This window comes from Myotis daubentonii, chromosome 17 (assembly GCF_963259705.1).
Source record: "Myotis daubentonii chromosome 17, mMyoDau2.1, whole genome shotgun sequence".
Lineage (NCBI taxonomy): Eukaryota > Metazoa > Chordata > Mammalia > Chiroptera > Vespertilionidae > Myotis > Myotis daubentonii.
Window position 1 is genome coordinate 44,997,704 of NC_081856.1, and position 12,132 is coordinate 45,009,835.

General features: G+C 52.7%; 1 protein-coding gene across 16 annotated transcripts in view; it reads right to left on the reverse strand.

Moving 5' to 3' along the window:
• Positions 1–218: 218 nt before the first annotated feature.
• Positions 219–12,132, reverse strand: part of PTDSS1 (phosphatidylserine synthase 1) — a 50,536-nt gene continuing 38,622 nt past the window's right edge. For all 16 annotated transcript variants that reach the window (XM_059672159.1, XM_059672158.1, XM_059672160.1 and 13 more), the window contains 4 exons: positions 9,626–9,725; positions 4,109–4,177; positions 3,356–3,425; positions 219–1,277 (listed from right to left, as the gene is read on the reverse strand). In XM_059672159.1, coding sequence (XP_059528142.1) covers positions 1,177–1,277; positions 3,356–3,425; positions 4,109–4,177; positions 9,626–9,725 — 340 coding nt within the window. In that variant the 3' untranslated portion in view covers positions 219–1,176. The remainder of the gene's footprint in view (positions 1,278–3,355; positions 3,426–4,108; positions 4,178–9,625; positions 9,726–12,132) is intronic.

Genomic DNA, 12,132 nt, shown 5'->3' on the forward strand with positions numbered 1-12,132 from the left:
AGAAAAAGAAAAACATGACACTTCCATGGTTAGAGATTTCCTTAAAGGGAGAAAAGACATCGAAACCTCGGTGCTCTATGAAATGAGGGAACCAAAGGCCTGCTTTCAGCGGCTTTCTGTACATCTATGTAAAACACTGACAGTCACATCCTCCCAGAGTCCCTTGAAAACACACTGATTGCTGGGAAGCGGTGGAAAAGACCAGCGTGAGGCAGAGAAATGAGCACCTGGCAGACAGGTCTTGGACAGGCTTTAATGTGGACTGTTTGACTGGAAACAGGAGCCGCCAGAGGCGAGGAGCTGTGGGGTGAACACTCTGGAGCATGGCGTGGAGAAGGGCACACTCACCAGCACCTCACAGGGAGCAAAAGACAACGTCACAACACGCCACGGGAGGAAGGAAACAAAATGTAAAGGCACCTGGCTGTGGGGGGGCGAGCGCGGCCCCTCCAGCAGGTCCACGGAGTGCACTGTGGTGAGTGTGGACAGTGAGGGTCCGACTGGGACAAACCGGTTCTGATCTGAAGCCCGGGCTGCTGTGCAGGCGGCTACCCTTTCCTCAGATTGGGTCACACCTGCTGGGGGGTTCAGGCCACAAAGGGGACGAGGCTGGCTGCACAGTAACGCAAAGCCCTCCTTTCCCTTTGTCTAGAAGAGAGGGGCCTCCCCCGTTCAGCTCCAGCAGTGGCTTCTGAAGGCGGTTAAGCATCGTGACTTACAAACAAATAACAACAAAATAAAATACAGACACGCGGCCTGAGTGTAAACCAATCGGATGGAAAGGCAGATTCCTAACACCTGGGGCCCTGCACCGCTCTACGGCCAACGCCCTGCGAGCGAAGAGTTTCCCGGTGCCCACAGGACTCGCCCGCGCACGCGGCTCTTGGCAGCTGTGAGGACAGCGACCTTTTCCTTCAGACACGTCCTGCTTGCTACTGGTGACCGCATGCCAAGTGCTGACCTTAAAGAGACCCCCCCGCCTTGGCAAAGGGCCCCAGGCAGTGCCTGCCTGCTGTGGCCGGTCTGTGGGAAAGACTGCACCCTCAGATGATGACACCCCGAGTCCCCTCTCCTCCTCCCGTCCGCACTGTCCGTGTCGCCTCCTCGCGGGAGGTGCAATGGCTCCGCTTCCCTCGGTCCTGGGCACGCTCCGGAAGACGCGGATTGACCAGGTCTTCACTTCTTCCCAACGCCGTTGGTGACTTTGGACTTGGAATGTCGGTTCCTTCTTCTGGAAGAATGGCTCTCGTTGTTGCCTGGATGCCTGTCTTCAGAACCTGGTCAAAGGAACCGGTACAGGTCACTGTCCCCGTGGGCGCTGGGGTCACCGTGGGCGCTGGGGTTCCCGGGCTCACTCAGACTGGCAGCTGCCCAGCTGCCCTAGGCCTGTGGGTGAAGTGCAGGCTCTTCCACTGATCCTTGCGCGCCACCTAGTGGCCTCATTAATAAACGAAGGCACAGCAGGGACACCCCAGAGCTGAGCCCACAGTGACCCTCGCTGCTGGGTGAATTCAGGCCATAAAGGGAGGATGAGGTTGGCTGCACAGTAACGCAAAAGCCCTCCTTTCCCTTTGTCTAGAAGAGAGGGCGCCCTCCCCAGTTCAGCTTCAGCTGGTGCCTGGGAAGGCAGGGCACACAGCCTGGGGGGAATGGGCTGGCATCCCCTAGAAGGATGTGCAGGGTGAATGGTGATGGGAACCAGAAGTGAGTGTACAAATGAAATCAAAGCACAAGGGAGGGGCAATGAGAACGGAAACCGCATGGGTGTCGTCTACCCTCGCAGCCAGAGTGCACGATCCAGGTTCCCATACCTGACACGCTACACCCCCATCTCTAAACCCCTAAACTGGACAGGCTTCTTGACTTTACAAATTTAAACAGACCACATGCCCTCGGTCATTGGACCTGGAGGCCACTTTACAGATCTGCTCATGACAAACAGCGCTGGGCGCCGCAGCGAAGATGCCACATGCCCTCAAGAGGCGCCGTCTCCAAGGACAACACATCGCTTGCCAGGCTGTGTGGTCTGGGAGTGCAGAGAAGGACCTTCCATCAGCTGAGCAGTCAATCAGCGGCACCAGCAGGGCGGGGGGAGGGCCTGGGAGTTGGGGGGAGGGGGGAGAACGGGACAGGACTCCAGGGAGAGATGTGTAAGGCCTGGGAGGTCAGCAAACTTGCTGGCACTGGGTAGGCTCTGCTCTTGGGTTATGTACACGGCCAACTCCTGGCCTCACAGCCAGGCCAGAGGTTGTCTGTCCCAGGGCTCAGCCCCCGCCCCAGGGGGATCTCCACCTGAGACAGCCACTAAGAAAGTTCGGAGGGTGTGGCCTCCATTGGAAGGGGCATCTGGCTTAGTCCAGGAGACTTTTACCACTGAAGATCTTTCCCTTTTTTTTTACTATTCTTTTTATTTTTATTGACATATATCTCCAGCACTGCTTACTTCTCTTAGCCTTTTCAATGGAGAAGTGCCGCAAGTGCCAAGACTGATCTGTGAGGGGTGGGCTGTGAATTGGGGAGCCCTGGGGAACCCCTCTGCCTGCTTCTATCAATATTCCAAAACAGCTTGCTGATCAACTCCTGGATTTGGCAAAAACCATCTCAACTGGAAAGGGGTGGGGGGGCTGGCAACGCAGCAGTGGAGTGTATGCCAGTGTCTCCCCCAGGGAGAGCTCGGAGAGGCTTGACCCCAAAAGAACTTGGGGGGCCACCAGGACACTGTGCCTTCCTCTCCCCGGCCCACTGCATTCTGGGCCGTTCTCGGAGCTAAAACTCAGCCTCTGGCTTATTTCTCTCCTTCAGTCAGGCCCCCCAGTGGGCTCATAGTGGAGCGTCCTCAGTGTCATTATTTCATGTCCCTCATTCTTTAAAATAACCAGGTGGCCCCAAGTCTTCCCCGAACGCTCCTTGGAGAGAGGCCAGCGGGAGATCCCTGACTTCACCACTGAAATCCCTCTCCCGCTGGCCTGCCTCTGGGGTAAAGGGGTCCATCCATCTACCCCTTCGGAAAGGCTTTCCTCCCGGCACACAGTCCTTCCTAACCCTCTCACTCAGGACAAAGCCGGGGGAGAACACTCTTGGCGGGAAGCTGGAGCTATGCGGGCCTGGTGACGTCTGCCTGCCTAGAAGAGGCAGAACTAGGGGCTCCTCTTCTTAAGCAAGTTTCCTGGGCAGATCCTGCGAGCACGTGGCATGTTTTCTTAGAAGGAACGGAGGCACACGATGAGTAAGCCTGAGACCCTTCAGGGCACACGCTTATCAACAGGCAGAAGCAAAATACTGACTCAGTCTCCTTACTGGGCCTTGGGAAGGGCAGGAGCCAGTAAAGTTTAAACAGTGAGCAAAGAAGAGATACCTTTTGTCCCTTTCCCGTGAGGCCAGGAAATGTCTGGGCTGTAGCTGCCGTCTTCACACTCGGAGAAGGTCTGGGGAGAGAGGCGGGCGGGCTTAGTGAGGAATCTGCAGTCCCCCCTGGGAAGACATGGCGGGCAAGCAAGCGACAGGCTCTGCCCTCCCCCAGCGGCTTGGGTCACCCCACCCCATGCCAGGACCTCCTCACGCTTCTATTTCTCAGCTATGAAGCCAAGGTCCTCTCCCAGGTGATGCAGAATACGCTTCTAGAAAGTACCTTTAGTTCCTTAGACTCAAGGTATGAATAAAGGGCGAAGATGTTACTTTTTAAAAGATTACAGTTGACAAGACTGCTTTAAGCCCGCACACATCTACTCTCTCGTTAATCCTCGTGTCTACTCGAGGTGGGCAGGTAGGCGTTGTGCAAGGAGAATCCCAGGCTGGGGCACGGAGAAGGCCGGGACAAAGTGGAAGGGCTGGGAATGAGGCAGCCTTCCCGAAGCGATCAGGCCCTCCCCACACGCTTTAGCAAACAATTAAGTTTTAACCCTCAGAAAAGGAGCATAAACACTCTGTGTATGGACAAGGAGTGACAAGCATAGACAGCCACCGACAGGGAGCGAATGCTGGGTTGGTTCCGTTTCTACAGGTGAGGCCGCAGCGTGTTCCCCAGGAACCGGCGCTGGGCTCTGCTCAGCTGCCCGGACCACGGGGACCACGGGGACCACGGGGACCACGGGCCTCTGCCCCGCCGTACCTTCCCCCGGTGACCACAGTGCTCCGCGTACCACACCATGCCGTACAGGCACAGGAAGGTGGTGAAAGCCTGCAAGGGAAACAGCACATTTCATCGACGTTGTTGCACAAACCCCACGCCCCAGAACTCTGGGTGTCCACGGGAATTCACACCAGGCGCTGGACGCGCTCCGGCCACCTCCCTGGGATGGGGCGAGATGAGCCCGCAGAGGAGCTGGGAGCATCGCGGAGGCTTCTGCCAAGAAGTTTCGCGAGCAGCTCCGACGGGTGGCTGCACTAGCAGCACACAGGCCGTGTTTGGACGCGGGATAAGCGGGAGGCGCTTCTGAGCGACCGGGTTCTGCTCAAGAGGATGCAGGGTTCGCCACAGGCCACCCTGTCCCCTCCACCCCGGGGGGAGATGCAAGGATCCGACTCGCCGTCCAAGGGGAAGAGGACTTCTGCACAAAGGGCAGTTTCGTTGTCTGGGCCCCAGTCTGGAGGGCATCCGGGACAAACAGCCCCCATGTTGGGGACGGAACACGCAGGACGCTGCTGCCCGGCTCTGCACAGCCTTCTGGTGCTGCTTAGCCTCAGTGGCCCACGCTGACCCCGGTTCTGGTGGCTGTTGATTTTGCTGTTTGGGTAGACAGGCAAGTCAAGAGGACTAAAAATGCCCTGTACACTCCTCAGTGAGGCGAGAAGGGAGTGGTCCATGGGGACGAGGCAGGGAAAACTGACACCCTACTTCCCCAGCATCCCCACGCACCCTGCACCACACCCTGCATTATACCCTAACTGAAGGGAAGAGCAGCTTCTACAGGAACCCAGAGTCTAAAAATGGCCACAAAACAAAGCCAGGGAAGCCCCTGGCCGCCTAGCCTGAGTGAGGCGGAGAGAGGGGAGAGAGAAGAGGGGGCGTGTGCCTGGAGAGTGAGGACAGGTGAGCCCGGCCAGACCCTTCAGCACCTGCAGGCGCTCCCTGATGGCAGGTGGATCAGCCTGCACCTCACAGCTGCACACTCCCACTACTTCTTCAGGCACCGCTCTCAACGCCGCCTCCTGCCTAACCCCACCTTCCTGCCGGGGACCCAGCACCTCGGCCCAACGTGGGAACAGGTGTGGCTTCATGGGGGAGCCTTCGCTTCTTGAGGAATGCTTTCCGTTCTTTCTAAGAATCACAACTTTAGATCTATAAGGGTCACCCCACAGATCATTAATTTCAAGTCCCCTCCTTTCACAGAAGAGGAATGAACGTGGCCCTGAGGAGGTCGCACAGCTAGTGTGTGGTGGAACTGGGGCCAGAGCACAGGCCTACGGATACCCCCATCCCGGTGTAGGGATGGCTGTCGGGATAAAGAGGGTTTCATGCCCACACATCTTCACATCTCTCCCCCTCATCCCTCCACTCATCCAGCCCCAGAACGGAAAGCACCATAGGAACGCCAATATCCACAGCATCCGCCCTGCCTAGTCAGGAGGGAGGAGCCAGTGCGGGAGGCAGGGCTTAGCTCCGCCAGGCTCCTGTAAGTTACCAACATTTACTAAGTGTCTGTGAGAGAAGAAGAGCCCGACTGGCCTCTCCCCAGATCAGGGAAGTGGGAAGAGCAGCCTGGTGGAGAGGACATGACACACACAGGACGTCAGTCCATTTACACTAAATCCACATGCAAGCTGGCATCCACCTATAGATTTGAGACATTAAAAAAAGGGCTCAGATTCCCCCATCAAAAAATTAGGCAATGAATGAATGTATTAAAATTATAAAAGAAAAACTTCTTCTCATCTTTACCATATGCTAGCACACACTCAGATTTCTGATATACACCACCCACTGAATGGACCACCTTCAAGATTAGAAAAGAGTGGGAGAGACCAGAGGATTTGCAGTGTATTGGCCTATGTATGTGCGAGGTCCTTTCCAAGGAGCAAAACAGGCCGTCCTACGCTTCACGGGGTGGAGGGGGGCCTTTCGGGAGGATGGGTCCCACCTCCCCAGACCAGTCGGTGGCTGTGCAGTGGGGGCGGGGAGGCGGCCCAGAGAAAGGTCACTCCACTAGGCCAATGGGAAGTGAGGGCTGCGCTGTCACTTCGAATTTTGTCCACCAGAGGGCAGGTGCGAGAGGCTCTTCTGCTTCGGTCCCCAGCCCCACCCCCACCTCTGGGAGGGCAGCTCAGCAGACAGCTCTGCAGGGGGCAGGCTCAGTGGGCGGGAGGTGAGCTTATCAGCACAGTCACCACACAAAGAGCTCACTGTGGCTGCCCAACTTACCACTTCACCTGGTACAAAAGGCCCGTTTCACGCCTTCCCAGGAGACAAAAGCTTGTAATTTGGGGTTTGCAATCACACCTGTGGAAATCTAGGCAAGTACCCACTTAAAATGTCAAGGCCTAAATTTAAAACAGCAATTGTACAGATTTTGTTTAAAGAAAGGAAATAAGAGAAGAAAAATATGCAGCATGAGAGCCAAGGCAGTGGCGGCAATGAGGGTGTCAAACCCGGCTCACCATGTCCCAGCTCCCCGACACTGATGAGAAGACACCCGCTGCGGGGCACTCTGAGCCAGCAGGCGATCTCGATCTCTTGCCCAGCAAGGGGAAGAGGAGGGGCTCCGCTCCTGGGAGTCATGTGGGAGGCCTGGTGTGATAACTTCACATTCCTTTACTGAGTCATGTTCACCTCACTCCTGAGTTTGAGATCAATCTCCATCTTTAAAAAAGGCCCTGAGCCCAGCTGGTGGGTTCAGTGGTTTAGCGTTGACCTATGAACCAGGAGGTTACAGTTCAATCCCCGTCAGGGCACAGGCCCGGGTTTGCGGGCTTGATCCCCTGTTGGGGACGGGCAGGAGGCAGCTGATCAATGATGCTCCTCTGATCTGCAGATCCTCCTCCCACTCTCTCCTCATCATTCTGGGGGGAGGATATATTGTATGATTGGGCCTCTCAACCCCCCAGCAACAGGGAACGACTCCGAGCAGGGAAGGGATTGAGACCTGGATTCTGGAAGATCGCTCGGTGGGGCGGTGTAGAGGATGGATCTGAAGGGCAGGATGGAGAGAGCATGGGTGTGTAGACGGCTACACAGGCAGTGGGAAGAGGAGGGTGGAGCTGGGCCACATGGTTGAGTGACTAGAACCTGGTGACCTGCTGACTAGAGAGTGACAGAGGAGAGGAGGGGGGGCACCCAAGGGATGGGAAAGCTGTTCACGGGGACCCCTCACTCATTATCTCCTGGGAGCCTGGCCAACTCCCCACCTCGTACGTGCTCCCCCCAGTGCTCCTTCAGCTCTGGGACTTAGCACACGTTAACATCACTCCTTTGTACATATAATTCCCGTCCAGATGTGGAGACCCTTGGAGGGCACCCTCTGCCACTTACCCTCTGTGAGACTGGGCAAGTGACGAACCTCCCTGTGCCTTTATTCATTCATCAACAACAGAGGGCCAATAGAGTGCCTCCCCTCAACGTGTAGAGCTGTGCACCTCACGAGAAGGGCTGAGAACGGTGTCTGCACAGGGTAAGCACTAATGTCTCACCCCATCATCTATCTGTGGGCGTCCCGCACCAGGTGCAGCGTTGAAGAGCACTCGAGGTGTGAAGGAATCACGAACACGCAGGGACCCTGCTAAGTGAGGGAGAGATCGACGGGAGGACCATAAGTGCTCTATGTCCTTAATAAGGTCACAATCACAGACACCAATGCAAATCCCAAATCACCAACATAAGGAGGCCTATGGGAAGTGTCAAATAAGTAAAACAGAGAGCAAGTCTCTACAACTTAAAGAGAGGCTGATGGGGTCCCTGCAGGAGGGGTGACCAGAGCGGGCTTCCTGGGCACGGTCGTGAGGCCACTGATGCCGTGGAGGCCAGGAGGTGGGCGAGCTGTGCCCGGTTGGCTGGACACCTGCCCCTGCCTCCACTTCTCTGTGTCCCCTCTGGCACCAGGTGAGGTCAGTCAGTCACACCGCAGTCCACACACCGGAGGTCACAGCACTTGTTACAATCTCCACGCACATCTGCACGCTCTCCTAACCACCCCCTGCACCGAGGCTCAATGGGACAGAGTGCGAACTCTGGAGTTTCAGTACAAAGGAAACCATTGTTGTTCAAGTTAAAACGGGACAGAACCAGCTCCAGGTACCCTGGCACAGTTAGAATTTCTCACAAGTAACCCTAAAATAGAAACCGTGAAAGGCAACAAAAAACACATAAAAATACAAAGTTTAGTCTTGCAAAAAAAAAAAAAAAACCTGAATCTGATTAAGCCTCTAGATTCAGCTACCAATTTACAGAAAATATAGAGGACAAAGAAATCTGTTCAATTACATACAGGATGAAATCAGGAAAATCCAGACCGTGGGAAAACCTACAGGACAAAAGAACTGGTTTCTTCAACAAGTAAACTGCAAAGGTGAGAGAGCTAGAGAAAGAAGGGAATTATAAATTAAAAGAGACTTAAGAGGCATGCCAACAATTGTAAAGGGTGAGTAGTGATTCAAATACATTTTCCTAATACAAAATTTAAGAACATGTTAGTAATCCGAACTTTGATTAGATATTTGATAATGTTAAGGAATTACTGTTAATGCTTTTTCAAATGTGATAATGATATGGTGGTTGCATTAAACAAACAAAAACAAAACAAAACAAAACAAGCAATTTTTTCTTCTTTTAGAGATACACCCCAAAATATTATAGGTGGATCTGCTTCAAAATAATTTGGGGTGGACATGAGTAGGAAATAGAAGGACACAAACTGGCTGTGAGTTGATAATTGTTGTAACTGAATAAATAATGGGTACATGAGGGGTCATCTACTCTACTTCCAAATATATTAGAAATTTTCAGTGATTATAAAGAAAGTGCAAATTAATCTTCTAGACCAAGTAAATAAAGAATCCTACGCTTAAATGTAAAATGAGACTTTTCTCCAAAATAGTAAAACACCTAAGTTAAGAAGGACAGTCACAATGTGTCAGCGAGGTAAGCTCTCACTTCCCATTAGAGGCGAGGGAAGAGTCAGAGGACAATGGAGCTGCAGGCCCAGCACGCTGCCCGTCAAGAGAGGGCGCTCACCCCACCCGGGCGTGGCCTAGAGAGCCGGCCGGTGGGGCAGAAACTGCAGTCAGATTACCGTCAAACCATCTCCCATGGCCTATGAACTACATCTGGTACATAAATGGTTGCATGGATGTGTTTGCTATGGGCACTGTAACTGCCCTTGTCGCTTGTGGCAGCCTGGGATGCTCAGCGTGTGTAGACGATGCCCGTTATAAGTAAAATGAATGCATGTATGAGGCACCTGCAGAGAAGTGGGCATCCGACCAGGACCCCGGAAGGGGACCCTTCTGCATGCCATGTGGTTCTGTGTGCTTATTCTCGAACTTCGGACCGGTGACCATTCCTAGGTTATTACAAATAGAATATCCTGTCTATGAATTTCTAAGAAACCTTGGTACACAAGAGAGGTGTTTTTCCCCCCAAAGAGACACCATGGGGAGTTTAACTAACCCTTTGGGTAAAAAAGTAATGACTTACCACGCAAAGGAGCCAAAGCACAACATAGAGTATCTGTGTCTTAGAGAAGAGATCTTGTCCAAATTTTATGCAAACAATAGCTTCCAGGAAAGCAATGACCCTAGTTAAATAAAGAACAGGAGGTTAAATACTAATTCACATTATCAGCGCATATACCTTCCCAGAAATATGCATTATTCCATTAAAAAGTGCACAGAATTTGGTCATAAGATTTCCACCCCAAACAGTGGTAGCAGGTCCCCCACAAAATGACATCTTTCTACCCCACTGCACTTCCTTCAAACATAAAATTCATTTGACCCCTCAACAATACGGGTTTAAACTGTGTGTGTCCACTTACATGTGGACTTTTTTCTATAAATACTGTAAATGTGTTTTCCTTATGATTTTCTTAATAACACTTCCTTTTCTCTAGCTTACTTTAGTGTAAGAATGCATATACAATACATAGAACATACAGGTATGTGTTAACTGTTTATGTCATCGGAAAGCCTTCTGTTCAACAGCAGGCGACTAGTAGTTAAGTTTGGGGGGAGTTAAGAGTTATATGCAAACTGTCAACTTCAGGGGTTGATGCCCCTGATCTCCATGTTGCTCAAGGGTCAATTGTGTGTGTGTGTGTGTGTGTGTGTGTGTATTATATATAAACATACACATAAAGTTTATTTTACTATTATTCCACTTTTCTTTTTGTAGGCTTTTTTTAGAGTGGTTTTGGGTTCACAGGAAAACTGAGAAGGTAGAGATTTCTCTTACACCACCTGCCCCCCCACACGCACAGCCCGCACCCCACTGTCAACAGCCTGCCCCCCCACACGCACAGCCCGCACCCCACTGTCAACAGCCTGCCCCGAAGTGGTACACGGTTACAACTGCTGCACCTACACTGACACGTCAGTGTTACCTCACGCCCACAGCTGGCATTGGGGCTCATCCTGATGCTGTACCTTCTAGGGGTCTGGACAAATGCGCAACGACATACCCACCCCTACAGAATCATGCAGCGTAGTTTCCCGACCCTAAAAATCCTTTGCACTCTGCCTATTCATCCCTCCGCCCCTCCCCGGACACAATAAAATACGTTTTACTTCTTCCTTCGCTCTAAGACTAAAATCTCAGCTCATCCATTTCCAGAGCTGGAGGCACCTGGTCTCATCCAGCTCGGGGCCTGGTACCCCAGGGTGGACAGCCACCACCTGCTGGAACATCAAAGGACAGGGAACCCCCTACCTTTGCGGGAGGCCCACACTGCCGCCCAGTCTCTGGGTGCTGGGAAGCCTTACCTTGTCTCAGGCTGGTATCTGCCTACTTCTACCCGTGGGTCCTAACTCTGCCCTCCATGGCACAAGGCTGAGTCTGAGCCAGCAAGTGAGTCTTCCAATAACTTGATGCAATCACAGTCCCTCCAGCCTTCTAAGAATTCCCAGATTCACTATCCCCTATGTTTGCTGACAATATAAACTTTTTATCCTCTCTTGATCTGTAAGCAATTTTGCTAAATACAAAAATGTTTAAAAAAACACTTCATGTTTTATTCTTTTAATGAAAACATCAAAGAAAAAAAGCCACTCTTATGTTCTAATCTTCACTTACAAATATAAAGATCAAACATGTATTAAGGTTCAGAGCTCAAGGTAAGAACGGATGAGGTGAGGGTGACACAGCTGCCCGTGATCCCAAAGACTGCTCAACACATACTGGTTTCAGACACACCCGGGTGAGTGCTCCCCTCGAGGGGGGATCTGCAGTCGGGGCCTGGGCAGCTGCACAGACACCCTCAAAGGGAAAGGGCCCAGAGGCCCTGGGTCCCCCTACCACCAGCTGACCGGGGGGTCAATGCAATCATTCAATGTGCGGGCGCTCCAAACAGCCGGGAGCCTGGAGCCAGAGACACCTCAGCAAAACAGGAAATCTCCGGAATGTATCTGTAGAGTCTGGGGCTGTGTTTTCCCCTCATCCTCACCAAACAAGGTTTGGGAGTGGTTGGCCTGAGTCTGTGGAGACCACCCCAACCCCAACCCCAACGAAGCATCGTTTTAGCTGAGGTACCGGGAGGCGTTAGGGGTAGGTCTGAGGTTTAGAGCGTGAGCTGACACTAGAGGGCAGCGAAGCTTTGCTTACTTCCAGGCTGCAGTGAGGGGCAGGGTGCCCGTGAGTGAACATACAAAGAACAGTTAACCTGTAGCGGGGACCTGAACTACAGGGAAATGTTCAGCCCAGGAAAGAGGTGCCCGTCTGCCCTTAGGTCCGGCAGAGGCCCTGAGCTCACTGTGAGGGATTCTGGGTATTTACTCACGAGTCACCTTTCAAAAGCACCGTGACCAGCAGACCAGATCTGTGTTTCTCAAACTTCTGTGATCTGAGACCCACGGCAGAAACACACTCTTTATTGTGACCCAGTCCACACACACACACACACACACACACACACACACACACACACTGAAACAAGTTTCACGAAGTACTCGGTCCCCTTATGCTAACATTTTTCTTCCTATTTCGCTTTA